The 27,455-nt window shown below is 36.5% G+C and overlaps 1 protein-coding gene across 2 annotated transcripts in view; it reads right to left on the reverse strand.

Annotated features, from left to right (window-relative positions):
• Positions 1-8,820: 8,820 nt before the first annotated feature.
• Positions 8,821-27,455, reverse strand: part of RAB18 (RAB18, member RAS oncogene family) — a 36,274-nt gene continuing 17,639 nt past the window's right edge. The window contains exons 3-8 of one of the 2 annotated variants that reach the window (XM_003269396.4): positions 22,068-22,129; positions 17,334-17,420; positions 16,373-16,445; positions 15,123-15,241; positions 14,982-15,048; positions 8,821-11,093 (exon numbers count right to left, since the gene is read on the reverse strand). In XM_003269396.4, coding sequence (XP_003269444.1) covers positions 10,918-11,093; positions 14,982-15,048; positions 15,123-15,241; positions 16,373-16,445; positions 17,334-17,420; positions 22,068-22,129 — 584 coding nt within the window. In that variant the 3' untranslated portion in view covers positions 8,821-10,917. The remainder of the gene's footprint in view (positions 11,094-14,981; positions 15,049-15,122; positions 15,242-16,372; positions 16,446-17,333; positions 17,421-22,067; positions 22,130-27,455) is intronic. The other variant, XM_003269395.4, reaches the window with a different exon arrangement.

Genomic DNA, 27,455 nt, shown 5'->3' on the forward strand with positions numbered 1-27,455 from the left:
AGCCCTCAGAAATGATGCCGCATAGCTACAACTATCTGATCTTTGACAAACCTGACAAAAACAAGAAATGGGGAAAGGATTCCCTATTTAATAAATGGTGCTGGGAAAACTGGCTAGCCATATGTAGAAAGCTGAAACTGGATCCCTTCCTTACACCTTACACAAAAATTAATTCAAGATGGATTAAAGACTTATATGTTAGACCTAAAACCATTAAAATCCTACAAGAAAACCTAGGCAATACCATTCAGGACATAGGCGTGGGCAAGGACTTCATGTCTAAAACACCAAAAGCAATGGCAACAAAAGGCAAAATTGACAAATGGGATCTCATTAAACTAAAGAGCTTCTGCACAGCAAAAGAAACTACCATCAGAGTGAACAGGCAACCTACAGAATGGGAGAAAATTTTTGCAACCTACTCATCTGACAAAGGGCTAATATCCAGAATCTACAATGAACTCAAACAAATTTACAAGAAAAAAACAAACAACCCCATCAAAAAGTGGGCAAAGGACATGAACAGACACTTCTCAAAAGAAGACATTTATGCAGCCAAAAAACACATGAAGAAATGCTCATCATCACTGGCCATCAGAGAAATGCAAATCAAAACCACAGTGAGATACCATCTCACACCAGTTAGAATGGCCATCATTAAAAAATCAGGAAACAACAGGTGCTGGAGAGGATGTGGAGAAATAGGAACACTTTTACACTGTTGGTGGGACTGTAAACTAGTTCAACCATTGTGGAAGTCAGTGTGGCGATTCCTCAGGGATCTAGAACTAGAAATACCATTTGACCCAGCCATCCCATTACTGGGTATATACCCAAAGGACTATAAATCATGCTGCTATAAAGACACATGCACACGTATGTTTATTGCGGCACTATTCACAATAGCAAAGAGTTGGAACCAACCCAAATGTCCAACAACAATAGACTGGATTAAGAAAATGTGGCACATATACACCATGGAATACTATGCAGCCATAAAAAATGATGAGTTCGTGTCCTTTGTAGGGACATGGATGAAACTGGAAAACATCATTCTCAGTAAACTATCGCAAGGACAAAAAACCAAACACCGCATGTTCTCACTCATAGGTGGGAATTCAACAATGCGAACTCATGGACACAGGAAGGGGAACATCACACTCCGGGGACTGTTGTGGGGTGGGGGGAGGGGGGAGGGACAGCATTAGGAGATACACCTAATGCTAAATGACGAGTTAATGGGTGCAGGAAATCAACGTGGCACATGGATACATATGTAACAAACCTGCACATTGTGTACATGTACCCTAAAACCCTAAAGTATAACAAAAAAAAAAAAAAAAAAAAAAAAAAAAAAAGAAAGTGGGATATTTGGGAGGTGATTAGGTCACGAGGGCAGTTCCCTCATGAATGGGATTAATGTCCTTATGAAAGAGGCCCCACAGTGATCCCTTGCTGCTTCCACCATGTGAGGATGCAGCAAGATGATCCCTGCTATAAACCAGGAAGCAAGCCCTCACCAGACACCAAATCTGCCCATGCCTTGATCTAGGACTTTTCAGCCTCCAGAACTGTGAGAAATAAATTTCTGTTGTTTATAAGCCATTCTGTTGTTTATAAGCTTATGGTACTTTGTTATAGCAGTCTGAATGAACCAAGAGCTTACTGATCTAAATAAATTACTTTAAAATAAAAAAATAAAAAAATAAAAAAAAATAAAAACACCATAAACACAAATAAATTCCAGATGGATTACATAATAAAATATAAAGACAAATAAGCAAACAACAAAACTACGAAAATAGTAGGAAAAAAATGTTTGAGAACGGCTGTACAACCTTGGGATGGGGTTGCCTTCTTAACTAAAAGGGAAACACAAAAGCCATAAAGGATTAATAATGTCATCCACACAAAAGTGAAATAATTAAATTTAAGAGTTAAAAAACAAATGATTGACCAGGTGCAGTGGCTCACACCTGTAATCCTAGCACTTTGGGAGGCCAAGGCAGTGGATCACTTGAGCTCAGAAGTTCAAGACCAACCTGGGCAACACAGTGAAATCCTCACCTCTACAAAACGAAAACAAAAAAGCCAAATGACTGCTCTGAACCATTGCGCCTGGCCAGGAACAAATGCTCGGTCTCTGACAAGGACATGAGTTGGTTCTTATGCCCTCCCTGAGAACATGTTAAAAATATATTTTAAACATTAAAGAACTTTGGGAGGCCAAGGCGGGCGGATCACGAGGTCAGTAGATTGAGACCATCCTGGCTAACACGGTGAAACCCCATCTCTACTAAACATACAAAAAATTAGCCGGGTGTGGTGGCGGGCACCTGTAGTCCCAGCTACTCGGGAGGCTGAGGCAGGAGAATGGTGTGAACCCGGGAGGTGGAGGTCGCAGTGAGCCAAGATCGGGCCACTGCACTCCAGCCTCGGTGACAGAGCGAGCCTCCATCTCAAAAAAAAAAAAAAAAAAAATTAAAGAACAAATCTTTGTTGTTTTTGTGACGGAGTCTTGCTCTGTCGCCCAGGCTGGAGTGCAGTGGCACAATCTCAGCTCACTGCAACCTCCGCCTCCTGGGTTCAAGTGATTCTCCTGCCTCCCGAGTAGCTGGGACTACAGGCGACCACCACCATGCTTGGCTAATTTTTGCATTTTTAGTAGAGACGGAGTTTCACCATGTTGGTCAGAATGCTCTCGGACTCCTGACCTCAAGTGAACTGCCCACCTTGGCCTCCCAAAGTGCTGGGATTACAGGCGTGAACAATTGCACCCAGCCAAGAACAAATCTTAACAATAAAGGGCTGAGGCAGAAGGATCACCTAAGCCCAGGAGATCAAGACCAGCCCGGGCAACATAGAGACCCTATCTCTCCAAAAAGTAGAAAAATCTGCAGGGCACAGTAGTGCCTACCTGTAGTCCCCACTACTTGGGAGGCTGAGATGGGATGATTGCATGAGCCCAGGAAGCTGCAGTGAGCTATGATGGCAGCATTGCACTCCTGCCTGAGCAACAGGGCGAGATCCTAACTAAAAATAAAATAGTGAAGGCAGCGAAGAATATTATCCTATGAGATATTTCTACAGATTTATGCAAGATAGAGGCCTCTAATAGATAAAGGAAGAGAAAAAGGAAGTCTAGAACACATAGGTAGAGACTGCAGAATGATGAGAGCCAACCTGCCTTGGGGTGGCCAGGAAAGCCCTGATCAGTGTCAGGTATAGTAGAGGTGGGAGGAAGGAGACCAAACATAATCACAAGGAAACTTTCTAGTAATACGAATATTCTGTATCTTAACTGACAGTGGTTCTTTAGAGAGTGGGGAGGACGGGGTCTCACTCTTGCCAGGCTGGAGTGCAGTGGCACAATCACAACTCACTGCCGCCTTGACCTGGATTGCTCAAACGATCCTCTCACCTCAGCCTCTGGAGTAGTGGAGACCATAGCTGCACCACAATATGCCTGGCTATTTTTTTTTTTTTTTTTTTAGTTTTTTGTAGAGATGAGATCCCACTATGTTGCCCAAGCTTGTCTGGAACTCTTGGGCTCAAGCAATCTTCCTGCCTCAGCCTCCCAAAGTGCTGGGATTACAGCCGTGAGCCACCACACCTGGCCTTGATTGTGACAGTATTTATACAAGTGCATATATTTATTAAAAATCATCAAGATGTAGCCTTATGTAATCAAAGTAGATTACAGTACTTATGGAATTTCATCTAAGACAATAAACATAAACACTGAAAAATTACAAATTGCATTTTTGCTATTTTGCCTAGAAAATGAAAGAAACCCTAGTTAAAACCAAAGTACCAAATGAAAGAAATTAATTAGGTGTCTCAATAAACTTAGAAAAGTCTATAGCTTTTCTTTATTAGTGACAACTACATAGAATTCCGAAATGAAGAAAACCTATGTTCTATTCACACTGACAAAACAAAATTCATAGGGATAACTTTAATAAAGAAGGTATAGGTCCTATGTAAAGACAACCATAAACTACTAAAAACACAGAATCTGAATACAGAAAGATACCCCATGTATCCTAATGGCAAGTCTTGTAACTAAATTATCAGTTTTCTCACAATTAATGCGGGAATATCATGTAATCCCAATTAGAATCCTGATTTTAAAAAACTAATTAAAAATTAAATTTTTGGTTTTTAAAACTTTTAAGGAAGCAAAACTTCAAACAAATTCAAAAGACAAGTCACTGGGTGAAGATGTCAGCAATACATATTAATGACAGAAGATTAGTAACCATATTCCATTAAAAGAAATAAACCTCCTTCATATGAATATTTTTTTAAAGAACCCACCAAAAGGAAAAATGGGTGAGGGATCATTTTGAAGATTCATATGTGAAGAAAAAAAAATAAAGCACGTAGAAGGATTTGCCTTACAAGCCATATACTATGTTTTCTGTTATCTAAAGTCACGATCAAGACTTTTGCTTTACCAAACCCGTAGCAGTCTGACGAAACCTGCAGAGCTATTTTAAGAATGTTTTTTAAAACATAAAATACACAGGATTAAAGAAAAACCAATTATACTAAAATACATTACTTTCCAAGGTTAAGAGCCCCTAAAATAGAAGGTCAAAGTAGATTACAGTACTTATGGGAATTTCATCTAGGGCAATAGCAGTACTTCGGCTCAGTAGGAAAAGGCAGGCTTCTTTCATGTTTTGTGCAGAAAAACAAGCCACATGTATGAAGAAGAATGAGATGGCTCCTTATCCTGTGCCATAAACAATTGAATTCCAAGGGATTCAAGATTTTAAAAGAAAAAATAAAATAAAAATCTCAGAAGAGGTTAAGGAAACTATGTTAAATCTAAGAGTTGAGGAGCCCAGAAGCAATAAAATTTTTTTTAATTGTAAGGAAAATATAGTATAAACAAAATTTAAAAAGGCTTAGGTTAGAAAAAATGCTTATAACATACACATTTAGATTAATATCTGTAGTATACAAAGAGCTCATATAATAAAACCACAAAAAAACTGAACAGAGAAACTGGCAAAGGATATAAATAATCATTTCAAAAAAGAGTCCACAAACATGAAAATGACTGCAGAAAATGCAAACTAAGTTACACTCAAAAGTTACACCTGGCCGGGTGCGATGGCTCGTGCCTATAATCCCAGCACTTTGGAAGGCTGAGGGGGGCAGATCACCTGAGGTCAGGAGTTCGAGACCAGCCTGGCCAACATGGTGAAATCCCGTCTCTACTAAAAATGTAAAAATTAATCAGGCATGGTGGCACATGCCTATAATCCCAGCTACTTGGGAGGCTGAGGCAGGAGAATCACTTGAACCCGGGATGCAGAGGTTGCAGTAAGCCGAGATCACGCCACTGCACTCCAGCCTGGGCGACAGAGTCAGACTCTGTCTCAAAAAAATATATATATATATATACTATCTGGGAAAGATTCATTAGTATTCCAAACCTCAGCATCACACAACATACCTTTGTAACAAACATGCACATGTACTCCCGACTCTAAAATAAAAGTTGAAAAAAAATTACACCTTATAAGTATCAAAGTAACTAAAATGTGGTAACACCTCAGGGCTGATGGGGAATGCAGGGAAAGTGATATGTCCATAGTTATTACACTAGTGGAAATGTAAAAGGTTACAGACTTTGGGAAGCTATTGACAAAATATATCAAAACTTAAAAAATGCATTGTCTGATCTATGGATCCAACACATAGATATCTTACAAAAGGAAATGTGTACAAGGATATTTATCGTGGTACTATGTACAGTAGCAAAAAAATAGAAACAAGATAATTGCCCACTACTAGAGGAATAGTTGAATAAATTGTGGTATCCCACACATTAGAATTTTAATATTGTACCATCATGGAAATGGATCTTAGATGTACAGAAATTGGTTTGGAGGGATTTTCACAATCTACTGTTAGGAAAGAAAAGCAGCCAGGTGCAGTGACTCATGCCTGTAATCCCAGCACTTTAGGAGGCCAAGGCAAGATAGCTTAAGCCCAGGAGCTCGAGACCAGCCTGGGCAACACAGGGAGACCCTGTCTATACAAAAAGATGTTTAAAAAATTATCCAGGCATGGTGGTGCACACTTGTAGTCCAGCTACTTGGGAAGCTGAGGTGAGAAGATCACTTGGGATTGGAAGGTCGAGGCTGCAGTGAGCTGCAATCACGCCACTGCACTCCTGCCTGGGCGACAGAAAGAACGCCTGTCTCTAAAAACAATTAAAAAAAAAACAAAGAAAAACAACATGCAGAGATGAATATACAGATGGTTCCAATTTATAATATATACTTAAAGAAAATTATAACTATATATAAATATATATGTATCTATATATATTTGCATATGATTATAAACATCAAGAAATGCAGAAAGAGCACATTAGCTAGGATGCAACAGATAACCTCACGGAGGAGAAGAACGAGAGGGCATGCTCAGGTGACAGAGGAAATGAAAAGAAACCACATCATATATGTATGAAGTTAACTCATTTACAGTTTTCTATTTCCATAAAGAAATACGTAAAAGTAATCTCACTAAAATGTTAATAGTTATTTAAGAGTAGTGGCTTTTCAAGTGGTTTACTTTTTTCTTCCTTATGCAAATAATCAATCTATTATTGATGTAACTAACTTGATGTACAAGCACCTCTGTAAATAAGAAAAACACACACATTCTCACACAACATATATTTGGTTGCAAGAAAAAAGAAAATCCAAGTCAAACTGCCTTCAACAAAATAGGAATTTCTTGGCTCACATAAGTGAAAGCTGAGAAATAGATCTCAATTCAGGTCCAATTTGATCCAGAAGTTCCCAAGGGCTCCAATAGACTCCCTCTCACCCTGGTACTGCCTCAGGCTGGTTCCTTTATATTAGAAAAATGAGCTGCAGCAAGTTCAGAATGTGACTCCTCCCAGCACACTATCTCCAAGAAGATGTCTTCAATAGCTCCTGAAAAAGCCTAGGCAAACATCTTTATCTCAGTAGTCTGGTCTGGGTCAGGTGCCTATCCCTGAACCATTGCTACTGGGGAAGTGGGGCACTGCTAAAAGGTAATTGGGTTAATCTAGAAAGCCGAGGGTGTGACAATGCCACCCAAATCACATGCATGATTGTTTGCAGGGGTGGGGGTGGGGGCGGTATGGTGAGAGAAGGAAGTAGGTGCTGGATTGGGCAGCTACAGCACACACAAACAAGAAATTAAAGTCAGTCACAAACATATCCAATAAAATATTAAAAGTACTCAAGCTCACTAGTAATCAAAGAAACACAAATAAAACTAAGTAATTTGTTGCTTCTCCGGTTAAAAAAGAGGAAAAACAAACAAACAAAAAAAACAAGAAATAAACTGTATGAGAAATGGTAAAGGGGGCAAGACTGAGAACAGGCGTGAACACATGACTATTCAAAATATGTGTGTATGTGTGTGTGTGCTTGCATTCATGGAACAGCTTTAACTAAGGGGCACTTAAGCAAACTTTATACCACAATCAGAAACATGACTGATTCCTAAATATGAAACAATAAGCTAGCAACAAAACAGTAAAATGTAAAGCCCCATCACAGTAGTCCTTCAGCATGATAGATATTCCCATCTGGGGAGAGAAAAATTAAAAAAAAAAAAAAAAAAAAGACCTGGGTGATTCTATATTCCTGAGCCCCTAGTCTTGACTTAGCCTGTCTATGTCTATTTATTCTTGTCTTTCAACAGTTTAGGCAAAACCCAGGGTGAAGTCTATATAGTTGAGTATACACGGCAGGGTCAGAGTCAGAACAATGTCTTCTGAAAGTTCAATAACGTTTTTACCCCTATACTTAACTAGGGAAATACACGAAAGACAAAATAACTTCCTAAGTATTACTGGTGAAATGTACCCCCAAGAAATAGAAGCATAATGCTTGAATATGGAGAGGATCTCTGATCTATAATACCTGAAGAATTGTTGAGTTCATTTGAAAAAAATACACAGAAAAAATATTAAGTTGTACTTAAAGATACTATGGATATTAGGTAAGTCTGTGCCAGCTCACAGGCAGAACAAGTACTGGTGTAAGAAGGATTCTTTTATGAGCTACGGTGCTAGCCCTACCCTTAGTAAAGAATCACGTCTCTTGACCATGCAAGCTACGATGAATCAAAATCAAGTCTATTTCCACAACACTCAACTAGAATGTCAACACCAAGTATGAGTTTACGGATGGCAATCAAATACATGAAATGAAAACATCACCCCCAGATTTCAGTTTTGAGCAAATTACTGTTTCCATAATTTCTATTCTCACATAAAAAGTGAAGGTACCATAAGTCCCCTAACTTTGTACCTTTTCTAAGTCAGGATTTTCAGTCCACTCTGAGCAGGTGAAAGAAATAAGACCACCTACTCCACTACCTTAACTTTTATGTCACATGACTTATGACGTAGGTTTACATCATGGGATTTACTCTATAACCAAAAAGTCTGAAATACTTCTATTACATACAACAAAAGAGTGATAAAGAAATAGTGGAACTGCCTTAACTCAGTTGTGTTACAAAAAGCTGGTAACTACCCATTGCAAAAGGAGCGATGGTGAAGAGTATGGGCTCAGGAGTAAAAATGCCATCACTGGAATCCAGCTCAATGACTGAGGAGCTATGTGATCTTTGGGGGTTACCTAACATACCTACATTGTTTTGTCCTCACCTTTAAAATGGGCATAATAGGAGTACTAATCTCTTAAGGTTGATGTGAGGTTTAATGAGATAATTCAGCACTTAGAATGGCACCTGGCACCAAGGAAGCTTTCAATAAATATTAACTATTACTCAGAAATTGAATAGTTTTTTATTTGTTTGGGTCAATCTCAGTACTCCTAGACCGCAAAATACTATACTCTAATTGTTCTAATTTGTACCATCTACAAAAGACCCTTTAAGACTGCTTCAATGATTCTGAAAAGAATTAACAAAACCCTGTTACTAGGTGCCTGACCTTAGATATTACAACCGTTTCATTTACAAAACCTCCACTACAAAACACTAAGCTTGCAACAAAATAACAAAATGTAAGCCACATAATATGAGTAACACAACAGTACATATTCCTCAGCTGATGAGAGTAATAGGGAAATGTATATACTTCCTACACAAATGCATCTAGGGAAAGCAGGCTATATTTATTCAAGAACTAGAAAAAGGTTACAATATAAATCTATCAAACAAAATTCATTTTTGTTATATTCAAGTAACTCATATATATTCAAATTTAGACCAAATCAAGACAACAATCCAATACACAGATTATTATATAGCTCAAGGAGCAAAAAACAACAGTCTTGTCAATACAGACTCTACATAAATACACAAATCTCAAGTTTTAATATAACATGAACAAATCACAAGTACACGTGTTAGTGTTCTTTCTCCAAATTTCTAGTAGTAAATCTTGTATATTTAGTAAAAGCATATAGAATGTATAAAACCTTCAACCACATGTAATGTAGACTAGGAAGTGTAAATCAAATAGAATGTGAGGTTTTCATATGTAAAGATATACATTTCAGAAAGAACCCAACATGAAGTAAATTAACAAACATATTGCAAAAGTGGTCACTCACAAAAATGCTTACCATTTGCAATTGTATACAGAGAACAAACTGCCCAGAAATTAATATTGGAATCTTACTGAGGGGTATTATAGTAACCAACCTTAAAGGACAAATAACTTATTTGGGGGGTTAAAATAGCAGAGATCAGTGTAAATTAAATAACACATGAATGAAAAAAATCTACAATATACAATAGCAAGAGGTGAGAAAACTGAATACTGTGAAGAAGATTTATTAGTCTGTACAAGTTGGTTTTGATGAACTATTGGTTACTTGTTAAATTGGCAAGATTTTCATTGTGACAGTATTTTCCCTCACACATCAGAATCTGGAAGCAATATGCCTTTCTCAAATTATCACTTTTCCCCACCCCCTCAAAACACAGAAATAGGTTTTTGAATATCAACTAGCCATTATGGAAGCTGTAAGATACAGATATTCATCAACATTACACAAGCTACAATTAAGTTACCTGGACAAACACTACCAACATTTATGAAAAAAGATGTTGGTTTTAAAAGTGTATGAGGAGTTACAATAAACACACTATTCATGTCCTCCTGAAACCAAAATGGGGGAAAACCTTATTGTCATTCTGCCAAACACCACATAACTAAAAATGCTGCACAGAGTCATGAATCCAATGTACATATCACAGGATTAAAACTCCAGTTAAGCAACTGAGCTAATCATTGAAGTAAATTAAAAATACCAAGCTTCTTTAACTTATCAATGCTGTTTTAGAAGCGTCATCAGAACAAATAGAGATTTAGTTATAAATTGGCCAGGGCTACATTCTGTGATAAGAATTCTGCTTAGTACTAAAAAAGAATCTCAAACATCCTAGAAAAGCTGTGGAATCATGCTCTTTATTATTCCTGAAAGAAAATTTGCCACGTTTGATGGTACCTCTATTCTTCCCCGTGGTTCTAGGAGTTCTAAATACCAAGTAATTCAGAAAATGATAGGAGTATTTAAGCAAAAAGAATAGCAAAAGCAGACTTTGTATCAACATATCCTAGATAGATGGATTTTTTAAAAAATTACATGATAAATGTAAATCATAAAATTGAATGTACTTATAAAGGTACACCTATTTTGCGCTACATAAAAAAACTGTAGACTGCAAACTGTGCATGCTTACCATAACATTTTACCCGGGGTCGATGAGTGGGATTTCTTGCAAATATTTACTGCTATGATATAAAACAATTATGTGCAAACTGCAAGGTCCCTAAAATAGCAGTTAAAGAGTTTATATACAGAAAGATGTCACTATCTGATCAAATATGCAAGAGATGGAATTTCCCAGAGTTTATAACACAGAACAATAACCACCACAGGCTCCTCCTCCTTGGCCTTCTTCCCTGTGTGACAGTTTGACTCCTTTATTCTGGTTCTCACTTTCCCACAGTCCAGGGGTCTGAATGATCTTTTCAACAAGTTCTTCAAAGGCACATTGTACACCATCACAGGTTTTTGCACTTGCCTCTGAAATTCAAGGAAAAAGGTCATTCATAGTATATTCCTTTCTGGCCATATTCTCATGTTTTTCTGGGAAACTATCAGGGCATAAATATCAGCCTATAATATATTAAGAAACAAATCAGTAATTTTTCCCCACAGGTCAACAACTGGTGAATTTCCAAATCTCAAAATTGAGCTACTTAAATTCTATACATAAGAATACCAGTATATAAATTTATACCAAAAAAATACTGGTTTATAATATTAAAACTGTGATAGAATTGTAACTTGTAAAGCCCTACTTAAATAGCATGTGAAAGTTTTTTCCTTAAGCTTTCAGTTAACTCTTACGACTCGCTCCCAAGGCAGGTATTATTCCTATTTTAAAATAAGGAAATTCATACAAGTTAAACAATTAACCTGATTATTCTGTGCCTTCAACCAAGCAGCTCCAGGCAGCTGGACAAAATGACAAACCACCATGAAAATTGGTCCCACAGCAAATGTTTGCTCATGAAACTCAAGTGGACACTCAGCACTGCTACCAACCCTACGTTTCCTTAGTGATGATCTTTCTCACTGTCTGAGATGACTACTTTATTCCCTCCTCTCAAAACTCTATCGCAGCTAATAATCTAGCTGCATTATGCTGAGAAAATCAGAAGCAATCTGGCAAGAACTGCCTGATCACCCCACTAATAAATTTACCAAGCTACCTGCATATGTATCCTCATGCTCTGCTTTCCCTCCTGTGAGAACAGATAAACTGTCCCTGCTGCTATCCAAGCCATCGCCTTCTTTTGTTCCTGGAGTCCCATCCCTTCTCATTCACCGAAGGATCAAACGCTCTCTCTATTGGATCATACCAATCAGCCTAAAAGTCTGCCAAATTATTTTCCATCCTATTAAAAAACAAACTTGCTCTCTGGGCCACATGCCCTTCTTGTAGTCACCCATTTCTCTACTCTCTTTGAAACCTCTTCTAAAGAGTTATCCACATAAGCTGTTTCTGCCTTCTTATCTCACATTCTTTCTTCAAACTACTCTACTTAGGCTTTCATTCCCACCACTCCACTGAAATCATTCTTTTCCAAGACCACCAACACCCTTTATCTTGTCAAATCCAATATCCTAATTTTATTTGACATCTTTGGTATTTGATACTGCTAATCACTTCCTCTTCTATCAAACAAGTTGTTCCCTTGACTTCCAGGACACTGAACATGCCTGAAAATCCTCTGATCCCACTGGCATGTCATGTGCAGCCTTATTTGCTGGCACTTCCTCTTTCTGCTGACCTCTAATTGCTGGAATCCCCCAGGGTTCAATCTTCTGCCATTTTCTTTGTTTTGTTTTTGAGACAGGGTCTCACTCTGTCACCTAGGCTGGAGTGCAGTGGGAGCTCCACTGCAGCCCTGGCCTCCCAGGCTCAAGTGATCCTCCCACCTCAGCCTCCAGAGTAGCTGGAATCATAGGCACATGCCACCACACACAGCTGATTTTATTTGGAGATGAGGTCTCACTATGTTGCCCAGGCTTCTTCAGCCCTTTTCTATCCACATTTCCTGAAGTCACCACTCTAATCACATGACCTTAAATGCCACCTAAATGCCAATGACCACCATGTCCACCGGTTATTGGGAAAATGTCTCATTCTTATGTCAAAGTGAGATTCTTCATTCCGCACTTCCCTACCCTAAACCTGCTCTTATCTCAATCTTTCACATCCTAATTATTGGCAGCACAATCTACCTCACTGCTCATGCCTAAAACACGGAGTTATCTCTGATTGCTCTCTTTTTTTTTTTTTTTTTTGAGACGGAGTCTCGCTCTGTCGCCCAGGCTGGAGTGCAGTGGTGCGATCTCACTCACTGCAAGCTCTGCCTCCCAGGTTCAAGCGATTCTCCTGCCTCAGCCTCCCGAGTAGCTGGGACTACAGGCACCCGCCACCACGCCTGGTGAATATTTTGTATTTTTAGTAGAGACGGGGTTTCACCGTGTTGGCCATGGTCTCCATCTCCTGACCTCGTAATCTGGCTGCCTTGGCCTCCCAAAGTGCTGGGATTACAGGCGTGAGCCACTGCGCCTGCCCGATTGCTCTCTTTTCTTATCCTCCATACCCAAGCCATCCACAAATCCTGTCAGCTGTACCTTCACTGTATCTCCCAGAACTGCCAATTTTCCACCACCCTCTACGGCTACACAGTCAAACCGCTTCTTCCTTCATCTGGGCCACTGCAAGAGAAGAACTAGTCTCTTGCTTCTGTTTCCCCTAGTCCATTTTCTACACAACAGGATCTTTTTAGAGTATCAGGTCACACCACTGCTTCCCTGCTTTCCACCACAATTGGAATACAATCCATCTCTTTACCATTTGAATGGCATCTCTCACCATCTGCCTTCTCCTTAACACACACTATGCTCCAGTACACATGCTTTCTTCCTGTTCCTTTAACACAGTAGCCTGGTTCTCACCTCAGGAAATATTCGCTCTTCTCTCAGCCTGAGATGATCTCCCTCTAGACTAGGGGTGTCCAGTGTTTTGGTTTCTCTGGGCCACATTAGAAGAAGAAGAATAGTCTTGGGCCACACATAACATACAGTAACACTAATGATAGCTGGAACTTAAAAAAAAAAGCACAACATCTCATAATGTTTTAAGAAAGTTTACAAATTTTTGTTGGGCCACATTCAAAGCCATCCTGGGCCACATGCAGCCCATGAGTTGGACAAGCTTGCTCTAGATCCTCACCTGAGAGATTTCTGCTCAAATGGGACAGCCTCTAAGAACTTTCCCTAACCCTAACCCTAACCCTAACCCACTCCAGTCATTCTCTCTCCCCTTATAATGTTTTATTTCCTTCATAGCACTACTTACATTTAAGTCTGTCTCCCTTACTAGAAGGTAAACTCCATGTGGGCAGAAAGTTTGTCAGTTTTGTCCACTGTTACATCTTGGGTGTTCAATAAATACTGGGTAAACTAATGTATGGAAATGGGGGACATATAGCAGTAAAAGTACTCAATTCCTTTCTGAAAATCTCAATACTTTCCACTAATTCCACTCTGCTTCTATCTATATATGAAGTCCTCTCAACTCATTTGCAGATTCCTAGTAGCTTCTAACACCATGGAATGGTTAAATCAGTAATTCCTAAAACTGGCTTCACATCAGAATCAACTGGAGTGCTTTCAATAAACTGCCTTTCAAACCTGTAATAAGGCACAGGGCCCAGGTGATTCTGATATAGCTCATCCAATTTTCTAGATGAGGGGTTGGCAAACTATTTCTGTAAAGGGCCAGATAGTAAATATTTAGGCTTCATGGGCCATATGGCCTCTGTTGTAACTACTAAACTCTGCCATATGGCACAAAAGCAGCCACAGACAACATGTAAACACATGGACATGGCTGTGTACCAATACAAATGGTGGGGCCAGATTTGGACCAGGCTGTAATTTGGCAACCCTTGCTGGACCATGTTTCTCAAAAATTAATGTGCACACAAACCATATGAAGAGCTTGTTAAAATGCAGATTCTAATTGAGAAAATCTGGGGTAGGGCCTGAGCTGAAGCACTGCTAACAAGCTCCCAGGTGGTGCCGATGGTATCAGCATATGGACCAGCAAGGCATAACTTTAGCACTGGGTGCCAAACTTTACTGAATGTCATTATATCCTGTGAGGAATAATTTGACTGTTTTTTAATATGATTTCACATAATATGATCATACATTTTACAGGAAGAAGAATAAAGAACCTTGCTATATAGTTAGATTTTGTAACACAAGGCAACTAGGAACAATACTCTAAATACATTTTATGGTTCATAAAGAAATAAACTTGGCAAAAACTCCATTCAAAAATTCCTCATTAATAACGAAACGACAGATATTCATTCACACACCTACCTATAAATAACATGGAATGCTTTCGTGCAAATTTCAGGCCTTCATTTCTATCGACTTCACGATTTTCCTAAAACATAAATGCAATGATTAAGAAAGGCTACCAAAATATAGAACCAAAATGCCAAGTGTCTGCCTTCTTACCTTATCAATTTTATTTCCAACTAGCATGTTTACTATGTCATTTCTTGTACAGTATGTTTCCAACTCATTTAACCAATTATCCAGTTTAACAAATGTGTCTCTTCTTGTGACATCATAAACTGAAATAAAAGGAGTCATTTTTTAAATAAGCATTAAAGAAAGAAGCAATGGCGTATTTCTGATATGTAGCTAGGAGTTAGCATTACTAAGCAATATAGACAAGTCTGTTTTTTATTGTCTTCAACGATTGAGTGTCTACTGATCCAAATGGAAGAAACAAGTGTTTTTTTAAAAGCATATACATTTCAATCCTATTAACATATGCTGTCACAGAAATGAAATTATATCCTGTGTAATAAGTGAAAACCCATTTAATACCCATTAAAGCAAAACAACAGCTATTCCCATTCATAATGATGAATGAGGTCTATCCAAAAACCAGAGTGTTTAGATTCGAATCTGTGGCAAAAAAAAAAAAAAAAAATACATGAATGTAAACACCTATGACCCCATTAATTTGTTTATTACAAGAACCAAAATTTATAGCTTTGAAAAAATTGTAGTACATGGGTTCCTGGTGGTCTTCCTGTTATCACTTTCATCTTATGTCATTCTGCATTATAACAAAAAGCTTATTAAAGTGTTTCATAAACTCAAGAGATGCTGAACCAAAAGGCTGTCACTATCAAGCCATAATATTTTAAAAAAGAGAATTCTACCTATTAATACAATTGATCAATATTCATTTTAAACAGTTTCCCAGGAATATCAAGAACAAGCACTTTTCAACAAATTACACTGAGAATCCACATCTGGTTTCTAAATTTTGTTTGATTATAAATCAATAGTGTTAAGTGCTTTGTGATATTTTTAGGACTAATAAAGCAGATTCTACTAATCAACAAATAATTTTCATCCTTTATAAACTGCCGCAAATATTAATATGCTGATGACTGAAGCCCAGTTTCTGTAACACTCCAAGACAGTCCAACATATGCTGATTAATCCTCAATTATGTTCTCATTGACATGTTTTCAAACCAAATAAATTAGTCTTGTCTTTATTTTTTAAGTGCTAGACAAGACTAAAATCAAGCTTTAATATTCATTAATATTACATGAAGTTAATACAACTACAAATTACATAAAAGTACCTCTAACGAGAAGTAAAACAAAAACATATTAACTTTCACAGACTAGGACAATCAGAAACTCCAATAAATATTTTTAAATAGTAAATTAAACACTTACCTAATATAACACCCTGTGCACCTCTATAATAGCTGGGAGTTAATGTTCTAAACCTCTCTTGACCAGCAGTATCCTAAAAATGATCATCATTATTAAATTAAACAAAGTATAAATAGACCTTCAATATACTAGTTTAAGAGTAGAAAGTCAAACAGCATTACTAAATAGTATTAACGCATGAGCTCATTAAAAAACTGGAACTTAAATAAGATGTGTTCAATTACTGACAAGTGTCACAAAATAAAATTATTTATAAATACTCATCTCTAGAAAAATGAAACTATGTAAAGGTTTTCTGCTGTTTTGAATTTAAGATTTTTATCATACATGAAATGAAACCCATGGTTCTAAACTCCAGCTGCACAATGAAATTTTCTGGGAATCTTGAGTCTAATCTCCAAAAAATTTCTGCTTAATTGGTCTAAGGTAATGACAGGAATTTTTTTAAAAAAAATCTTACCAGGTGCTTTTAATGTAGAATCAAGGCTGAGAACTACTGATTTGAAGAAAATTATGGGGATGTCTTACTTTAGGTAACAGATTTTTAGGTTGGGCTCTTTTAAGTGTTTTCTATGTATCTCCTTTTGAGAAAATGCATATAACCAAGCCATTCTTTATTACATGTTGTTGCTGACTCATGTTAGGGTTAGTGAACAATGTACACTTGGTAGAAAATGTAAATTTCATAAAGCAGGGACTCATCTGTTTAATCACCAGTTTAACCATTGTGCTGAGACCAATTCTTGAAAAAAGATAGTTGCTCAGAATTTGTTGCGAAAAAAAAAAAGAATGAATCTATTTAACAAGCCTTTACTTCCGGGCCCAATTCCTTCTCTCTGTTGTCTTTCTACCATCCTTGGACTATGGATTCAAGGTACCTAAGATTATACAAAGCAGCTCAGCCCACCACCTGTTTTATTAAATAAAGTTTTATTGAAACACAGCAGGCCTATTTGCTTACGTATTGCCACATGGCCCACTTCAGGATTGGACTATTTCCTATCTGGCTCTTTAAGAAAAAGTTTGCAGTCTGCTGATGCAAAGTAACCTAAAGAAAAGTAAAAGTAAAAACATGTATCAAACCTCAACTTAGCTACCAGTCCCACTGCTGTAAATGAGGGTTTGCTATGGGACAAGCAGAAGCTCCTCTAGATACAAAAATGTTACAATAACCTGTAAGAGGTTTATAAGATTGGAGAAGAATTCAAACCAGGGGCGTGAGGGGCTTGAGCAAGACAGTAGGGAGGATCTGCAGTCATTTATAACCCCAGAAGAGGTTAAAGTTAAGAGGAAAGTAACGTTTCAATGTAAACCACTTTGAACATTCACCACTCTTCCACAGATATACTTACATCAATTTGAAAGCCTTTCCTTCCAGATCCTTACCACCACAGAAACTAATCCCCACCCTGCCATGCTTAAGTGAAGAAGTAACAGATTTAACGTAAATGTTCTAAACAGATAAATTTATAAAATAAATGATTTTTCTCTTTACAAAAATTCTCTCTGCCTCTAAGTTTCTTACAAAACCTGCCTTGGATTTTTAAATTATTCAATTTGCATATTTACTCACCTTTTCAAGAACAATAATATAAATTAAAAGCTGTTTAAAGCAAAGTGAACTTGCTATCTAAAGCAGATTATAACTTTGATAACATGAGACGAGTCAATATTGTAGTCCACTAATCATTACTGAAATGGCACATGGATGCCCAGTGATCTTTTTTGATCACTATGCTCAAGTAATCAAAACCCAAATTTGCAGGGAAAAAAAAGTAATCAACTAGAAGCCAAAAGATATAACTACTATGCATATCATAGTAAAATGATTACTATGTATATCAGTAAAAGTGTCACCACTTTTAGGAAGCAATTGGTAATATATATAGTAAGAAACTAGAAATGCTCTTCATAGCCTTGTACTAGTACCTATTTCAGACAATCTGATTCATAAAAACTCAACAAAAAATGTATATTTTAAAATGACAAATCATTATGAGAATGTATCCTAGCTATTTGCTTACATGCAAAAAATGACAAATTAGTAATATTCAAATTATTCAGTATCCAGATACATTATAACTTTGAGAACTGCACCATGTTAAGCATTTAACTTTTAGTAGTACAGACTATCTTTTTTAGAGAGAAAGAAAAAAAAAAAGAAGGAAAAGCTATTATTGAAAAGACAAGCCTTGGATTTGGAACAGCGAATTACTGAATTAGTGAATCTGGAAATTTAAGAAGCAGCTATTTTTCTATACAGTGAATTAGTGAATTTGGAAATTTAAGAAGCAGCTATTTTTCCATACATGGAACACCATTCTATATTCATAACAAATAGTTTGGGGCAAGGACCAAGTATGAAATATTTTAGCCCCAAGACTTTGTGATAACAGGAAAAAAGTTTATTCTATTTGCATAAGGAAACTGTATCCATAACTTCCAGAGCTGGCAGAAAAACAAGTGAACATGAACTTTGTTCTCTCTGGTCTTCATTCAGATCAACTTCAAAAACTGCCTTAATGAAACACAACATAAAAGTCAGAACTGCAATTCCAGTTAAAATATCCATAAATCCTGATGTTTTAAAAGTAAAAACCATAGCAAGAAAGTTTTAATGTTGAAATATTACACTTGACTTTGAAACTTTGCTTGTGAATATTTATTAATAATTAGGCCAGATGTTTAGAGCCTTGCCATTTTTGGATTCACTTATAAAAATGTTTAAATAGGTGTTATAATTTAGGGGGTGGAGGGAACCATGTGCAATAGCATTGCATCAGGATTTATAGTAACTATAAAGTGTATATGCTTAAATAGAAGTTAGATTGTTGCTTGTGTTTGTTTTCAGAACAGGAATATGTGGTAGGTATAATAACATCTTTGTAAGATAAATGAAGCACAGCTTTTTGTCTCTATCCTGTGGTTTTATTTTCTGATGGGGGAAGGAAAGAAGAAATTACTGAAAGATACATAGACAAATTCAGGGCTAGGAAAGAACTAGAAAGGCTTAATAATAGATGTAGGGAGTGAAAGTGAAGCAAGGACATACAAAAAGGCAGTAGAAGAAAACAAGGTCATGATGAGTATGCACTTTCAGGAGGTAGGAGGGGCAGGGCTATGCTTAATTATTCTATTTCATCCTAGAAGAAGCTTCCAAGTAGGAGAGAAACTCATAAATAAAACTATAGAAGAATTAGGCAACTATGGATTCGTATATTTCTAATACAGAGGAAAGGCCTTCCCAAATACGTTACACCCAAATGCCATGATAAAAATAGCTGATACAACCATATAAATATTAAAACCTTGGAATGACAAGAACACCCTTTACCTCCTCTTCGCCTCCCCATCCCCATATTCATCCTTAACAATATTGGAAGGTAAATGACAAACTGGAAAAAAAAATCTGTAGCATATGGCAGTTAGTATTACACACACACAAGAACACAAACATATGTTCAACTGATACACGATTTAAAGACAAATGATAGCTTAGAAAATTGTACCACATGACAAAGAGCTAATAATTTTATTATATAAAGACTTTAATGAAGAAAAAGATGAATGCTAACATATAAAATGGGTAAAATATGTAAAAAGAAAACTTATTTTTTAAAATGATCAATAAACAGGCAAAAATCTCTTATCAAAAGACATACAAATATAAGTAAAACAGTAACACTCAGAAGCAAAAACAGAATGATAACAGTACAGATAAGGATGTGGCAGAATGAATATGAATACAATTGGTGGGAGTATAAACTGAAAAAAAAGGCTTTTTGGTGTACATTAATGTTAAGACTTCATATTCATTTCTACTTCCAGCTACACATTCTAAAGTAACTGGACAAGTACACACAGACGTATAAATCAGGATGCTCAAAGAGCTCTAATCTTTTCTGAAAAGCTAGCAAAAATGTAAGTATCTCTCACTGAAGGTTGACTAAAAGTACAGCTATGAAATGGAATACTAGCTGGCCATCTAAACGGATACAGCACATACTATGAGTGGCGGTGAGGTGGTAGGAAAGGAGGACAAACAGGTTTAAAAATGTAAGATATAATCCCTTTGTTTTGGAAAACTCACATACTCGTATGTATAGTGGTATATATACATCTCCCTAGATATTTTAAAGAATGTTCACTAAAATGTATTCAGTGGTATACTTTTATGGATGTTCTTCTCTGCTACTGTCTTATTGTCTCAATTATCACTTTTAGAATGACCCTGTATTATTCTTACAGCCAGGGGGAAAACCTCTCTTCTTTAAAAAATGTTCATAGGCCTATGGTAAAAATGTCTCTTCAGTAATACCTGCCAGCCTTTTTATTAGGCAGGAACTAGAAAATAAATTTAAAACAAAACGAAACTATGAGAGAAAAACCTCACTGCAACCAGCAAGCCTCAGATACTACTCTAATCTATGTATTTCACAAAGCAGCAGCAAGGCCGGAAAGGGATAATAAATCAACCATGAAATGCATATGGAAATCAGAGGCCCCCACTTTAGTATGGAAAAAGGCAGCATTCTTATATCGTTCAACACATTTTACCATAGTCTAGTCCAACATTTTCCAAATTGTTTTCTGTTAGACATTACTGTTCTGATTGATATTAAACATATTTGGGGGAAAGAGGCAAACAGGTTAACAAATTTAAAGTATTGTATGTTAGGAAAAACTGACATAAAAACATTAAACACACTTACATAGTTATTTGTTATTTGGGGATGTGTATTAGAAACAGTGTGCCATTCAGAGAATGCCAAGAAATATGACATCATACAATGCATGAACACTTGCTGTTTTCAATCTGTGACTGATGTACAAACAGCATTTACCATTTAACTACCATGTGGAAATATGTCTCGATTTGATGACTGCTGATCAGTTCTAATATGATTTCTTATGTTACAAACATATATGTATAATTATCACAGTATATGGGAAAATTAGATATATAAAACAGTATATATTTAGAATTAATATATGTATATATATAACCGATCATATTTAGATAGACAGATATAGATAGATCGGTATGTAGGTGCGTAAATAGACTGATGAAAGGGAGACACAGAGAGAGATAAACATAGACACTAAGCATCTTGGATATTTTTGACAGTTAATGCTACCTTATTTGACACTAGCATGAGGAGTTCTGGCTAGTACAGCAATGGGGATCAGAATGGTTGGATTGACAGGAAAATGAAAAGAAGCCAATAAGGAAAAACGAGGCATTAAAAATAAGCCCAAAGTTTGAAACCTCAAATTTTATAAATATCTATACTAACAAACAAGAAAAATAAAATTTTTTCCTAAATATCACGTCATTCCTCCTCCCCTTAAAAATTGTCTTTAGTGTTAGTTCAGTCTAGATAGTCTTTTTAAAACTGCAAAGAAACATATCCAATTATGATTCTCTTTGGCAGATGAGATGATTTTTTAATATTCTGTTCTGTTTTGAAATATTCATAAAGAATTATGCATTGTAAAAATTTAAACAAAACATAGCTGCCTAATTGCCCAATTATAAGATATTACTGTTTATCCTTTAATCAGTATCAAATCTCCCAAAAGTTATTTAATACAAATTGTTCATTCACCACCTCTAGAACACTACACAAATCAATTTCTGCATCCTTAAAAAGTAAAGTTTAATATTTTAAAAATACATTTTAAAAACTCTTACCCATATTGCAAGTTTAGCCTTATTTCCATCCACTGAAATCGTTTTCACCTTAAAGTCAACACCTTAAAGAAATGAAAATTTCGATAAGTCTCCCAGTAAAACAGACTTTTAAAATCCATTACCAAGAAAACCAGAAAACAGAAAAGTCACTTTTATCAAATGCCCAGTTCACACCCCAAATTCTTAGAATTCTGGATGTGGAGATAAAAAGTGTCATTAAAATCCAGGATCTTAGGATTTAATCAGGATAAATAAAAATCAAATGCTTGTAGAATTCACTCACTCACCTACCTTCCATTCTTCCAAAAAGGAAAAACAAAATTCAATTTAAGGTGATAACTCACTATGCGTGTTAAAAGTCAAGAGCTGCAATTACCGTGCTCACATAAAGAAGACTATCCATGGCTGACTGTGGATCATGGCAGCTTCCAGGGGCTCCCTAAGCATCCTCATGCTACTGTTAAGAGTGCTGTCCACTGTCAGCCAACCACTAACTCAGATCTTGACTGTAAGCAGCTTGGGGAACCAGTAAAAATATTAAAGGGCCACTCACTGCCTGTCATATAATCTCTTTATTTTGTTTTTATCCCAAAAAAATACTATTTTTATGTAATAACCTAATCAATAACTTGCTACAGCACAATTTCAATGAAACAATTTACACATGAAAACATTTATATACAACCATCTAAGAATCTTCATAAGTGAAAGAGGAGTGCCCAAAGTCCTATGAAAAGCTTCTATAAGTACTAATTTATGTAAAGAAAAGAGTTTCATAAGAAGTCACACAAGGCTTTATTACAGCAGCCAAAAAAGAAACCTCTCCCTTTCCAGGAAAAGGAGTTGACACATGCCATCTGGCTTAAATGAATAGCAACTGCCCACATGTCTTTAAAGAGTTCAGTCTACCCCACTGGCCAGAGGGAAAACATTAGCTCAAGAAGCTTGGAAAGAAACTTTCAAAAGATCTTATTAGCTTGTCACAATTAATTCAGAACAGCCCCAACTAAGATGAACAGCACCCTCTCATGCTAAATGCTTAATAGAACACCTGTCACCAATATGGAAATATATTTGTAATTCTTGGAAGACTTGTAGTGATCTATTACATATACAAATTCGGTAATAAAAATGCACATTCAAAATGTGCATTATGCCAGGTCTTTCTGTATACCAAATATATATATTTTTAAGTTTGGTGTTTTGAGCTGGGGTGATAAAGGAGTTGATAAAGCCTAGAATGATGGGCAACCATTAGTAAAAGGACAGTGCTGATTACATAGCCCAAGAAAAACCTAAATATAAAATTTCTTCACAGCCAAACAAACAAAAAATCCCACATGCTAAATAATCTTGTATTTACCAGGTCTAAATAAAGAAGTTACTGTGCCATTTTAAAAGTGGAACCATCTACATAAACAACATGAAATTATCTACATTTTCTTCCTATTGCTTTAAAAAAAAAAAAAAAGCAAAGCACAAACCCTGAGAAAATTCAGAGGAGGAAAATGGTTCTGACTTGGTGCAGGTACTAAATGACAGCCACGGGCAGACATTGCACAGAGATAGCCTCTGTCATGCACACTCTACAGTTAAATTCTCAAGGTTTTTCAGGGAGTATATAAAGAACTAATTTTTTTTTTCTTAATAATCCCAGATACATGTTCAAGAGCAGACAAGCATCTTTCCTAACTATCAGCTAATTTCTTTACCCAAGAAAAGAAACCCGCCGCTTCCAGAATGTATGTGTTGTCTTCCCATACCCCATCTCCTCTTTCTCTTTTATTATTTCCTGGTTTTGCATGTTTGTTGTCAACAGTCTAATGACTGTCTCTGACATAAGAATAATTTGCATGTGGATAACTAACAATGTCTCTAAGTTATGCTTTTGACATATTATATCTGAAACTTACCCACACCATCCACAGGAGACACTGCCCACTGTGGTTCTGCCATCAAAGCCAACAGACACAGGTAGCCTGAAGGGGCACCTAATCTAAATCCAGGCCCCTAAAGTCCCCAGTCATCTTCCCTAGGTTCCTCTGGTGAATCTCACATGCAGCAATTGAGCTCTTCAGATCTCACATGCTAAAACTGCTTCTTCATCATGCTTCTCTTTTGTAAGTGGCTGATAATTTGTCTTAATTGGTAGCAGCAGTGGGAGTCTTTTTGAGAGATTTGATTTTGCCAGTTTCTTACCCAATTTGATTGAACTATGTCTTCAATCTCTTCGTGTGGATAACATGGAGCTCACAACAGAAACAGAACTGTCATCTCAGCTTTTCCTTGTTCATTTGTGTTTGCATTTTTAATATGATCTTTAATTCAGTTTCTTTGCAAGAATCTTTTTTTAGGCACACTGGTAAATTTTCATGTTGCACTTACTGCTTATTTCAAAGGCTCCATTAATTATATTATCTAGTTTTAACTAAAATAACCTTCATGAAAAAGGCCAAAGAAAATATGAACTCAACAGTAGATATATGTGAATGGAAGACCAGAAGATATTAATGGAAGCAGAAGCATACGTCTTGTCGAAGAGGAGAAAAATCAATCAATAGAAACTGACTCGGAACTGACACAGATGTTACAACTGTACACCACATGTTCAAACAGTTAAGTAGACATGAGTGACATAAAAAAGGATCAAACAGAACTTTCTAAAGATGAAAATGGGCTGGGCACAGTGGCTCATGCCTGTAATTCCAACACTTTGAGAGGCTAAGGTGGGAGGATCGCTTGAGGCTAGGAGTTTAAGACCAGCCCTGGCAAAACAGCGAGACTTTGTCTTGACAAAAATAATTTTTTTTTTTTTTTTGAGACAGAGTCTTGCTCTGTCGCCCAGGCTGGAGTGCAGTGGCAGCGATCTTGGCTCACTGCAAGCTCCGCCTCCTGGGTTCATGCCATTCTCCTGCCTCAGCCTCCTGAGCTGCTGGGACTACAGGCGACCGCCACCACACCCAGCTAATTTTTTGTATTTTTAGTAGAGATGAGGTTTCACCGTGTTAGCCAGGATGGTCTCAATCTCCTGACCTCGTGATCCGCCCACCTCGGCCTCCCAAAGTGCTGCGATTACAGGTGTGAGCCTCCGCACCCAGCCAAAAATAAACTTTTAAAATTAGCCAGGCATGGTGGCTTGTGCCTGTAGTCCCAGCTTCTCAGGAGGCTGAGGTATGAGGATGGCTTGAGCCTGAAAGGTCGAGGCTGAAATGTGCTGTGGTTGTGCTACTGCAGTCCAGCCTGGATAACAGAGCAAGACCCTGTCTCAAAAAAAAAAAAAAAGGTAAAAATGGCAATGTCTGAGATGAAAAATACACTGGATGGGATTAACAGCAAATTAGATGCTACAGAAGAAAACATCAGTGAATGTGATGACACAGCAAAAGAAACTACCCAAAAGGAAGTAGAAAGAAAAGGTTCAAAGAAAATGAGAGACCATCAATTATCTGTGGGACAACTTCAAGCAGCCTAATATGCAAACAATGGAGTTGATGAAAAAGAAGAGAGAAGGGGGGAAAATATATCTGAAGAAATAATGGCTGAAAAATTTCAAATTTGATGAAAAATATAAATCCACAGATCAAAAAAGCTCAATAAGCCCCTAGCAAAAAAAAAAACAAAAAACAAAAAAAAAAACTCAGAGACATCATAATGAAATTGTTCTAAGTATTTTAAATTAAATATTTTAAAGAAAAAGAAAAACACAACATCAAAATTTGTATGATGCCACTAAAGCAATACTTATAGGAACACTTATAGCACTAAACACCCATATTAGAAAAGAAAAGTGATCTAAAATCAATGACCTAGGCTTCTAAACTAAGACAACAGAAAAAGCAGCAAATTAAATCCAAAGTAGTAGAAGAAAGAAAATAAAGTTCAAACCAGAAATTAAAAACAGAAAAACAACAACAAAAATCAATGAATCCAAAAGTTGGTTCTATAAGAAAACCAATAAAACTGATAAACTTCTAGTCAAATTGATCAGGAAAAAGAAGACAAAAAATATCATTATAAAGGATGAAAAAAATCACACCATTTATAGATTGTACAGAGGTTAAATGAATGACAGAATGTTATGAACAAGTTTATGCCAATGAATTTGACAACTCAGATAAAAATGGACAACTTCCTTGAAAGATTAAAAGCTACCAGAATTTACTGAAATCGATCACAAAGAAAATATATATACAATATAGATAAAAAAGGAAATGTGAAGAGAGTCGAAGCATATTATTATGAAAAATCCCTAAACATATAAGAAGGCAGTAACGGAAGAATTCAGGAACAAAAACTCTTTAAGGAAATAAATAGCAAAATGGCAGAAGTCCTTCCTTATTGGTATATTAAATGCAAATAGAATAAACTCTCCTAGCAAAAGATTGGCAGAATACTTTTTAAAAATTCAACTACATGCTTTCTATCAGAGATTCACTTTTGGTCTAGAAACAAATACAGGTTGAGAGTGGAAGGACAGGAAAAGATATTACATACAAATAGTAAACAAAAGATAACAAAGGTAATTATATTAAAATCAGACAAAATAGACTAAGTCAAAAACTGTTAGGAGACTAAAGACAAAATATTTTGATAAAAAGGCCAATTCCCAAGAAGATACAACAATTATAAACATATACACGATAGAACAGAAGTCCAGTATATATGAAGCAAACACTTGATAGAATTAAATGGAAAAATAGTGTTACAACAGTCAGAGATTCTATTTATTTATTTATTTATTTATTTATTTATTTCCCTAAACACGAACCCTCCACCGAAAATACTGATTATTTTTATTGCCTGACTGAATTCCAAAACTTTTTTTTTTTTTTACAAATTACATTTTATTTAGATTTTTACAATTACAGTTTTATTACAAAGGATACAATATCAGGACCAACCAAAAAGAAACACATAAGGATGAGGTCTGGGAGGGTCCCAAACACAGAGCTTCCATGCCTCTCCCCTTCCTCTCCCCGCAGAACCAGAGCACATCACCCTCTTTTTTTTTTTTTTTTTAATCCTCCCATATACTTTATCCTATTTTTTTTTTTATTTCAATAGGTTTTTAGGAACAGGTGGTATGTGGTTACATGGATTAGTTCTTTAGGGTAATTTCCGAGATTTTGGTGCACCCATCACCCGGGCAGTGTGCACTGTACCCAATGTGCAGTCTTTTTATCCCTCATCCCTCTCCCACTCTTCCTCCTGAGTCCCCAAGTTCCACTGTATCATTCTTATGCCTTTGTGTCTTCATAGCTTAGCTACCACTTATAAATGAGAACATACAACGTTTGGTTTTCCATTCCTGAGTTACTTCACTTAGAGTAATGATCTCCAGTTTCAGCCAGTTTGCTGCAAATGTCATTATTTTGTTCCTTTTTATGG

Source organism: Nomascus leucogenys, chromosome 18 (assembly GCF_006542625.1).
Source record: "Nomascus leucogenys isolate Asia chromosome 18, Asia_NLE_v1, whole genome shotgun sequence".
NCBI lineage: Eukaryota > Metazoa > Chordata > Mammalia > Primates > Hylobatidae > Nomascus > Nomascus leucogenys.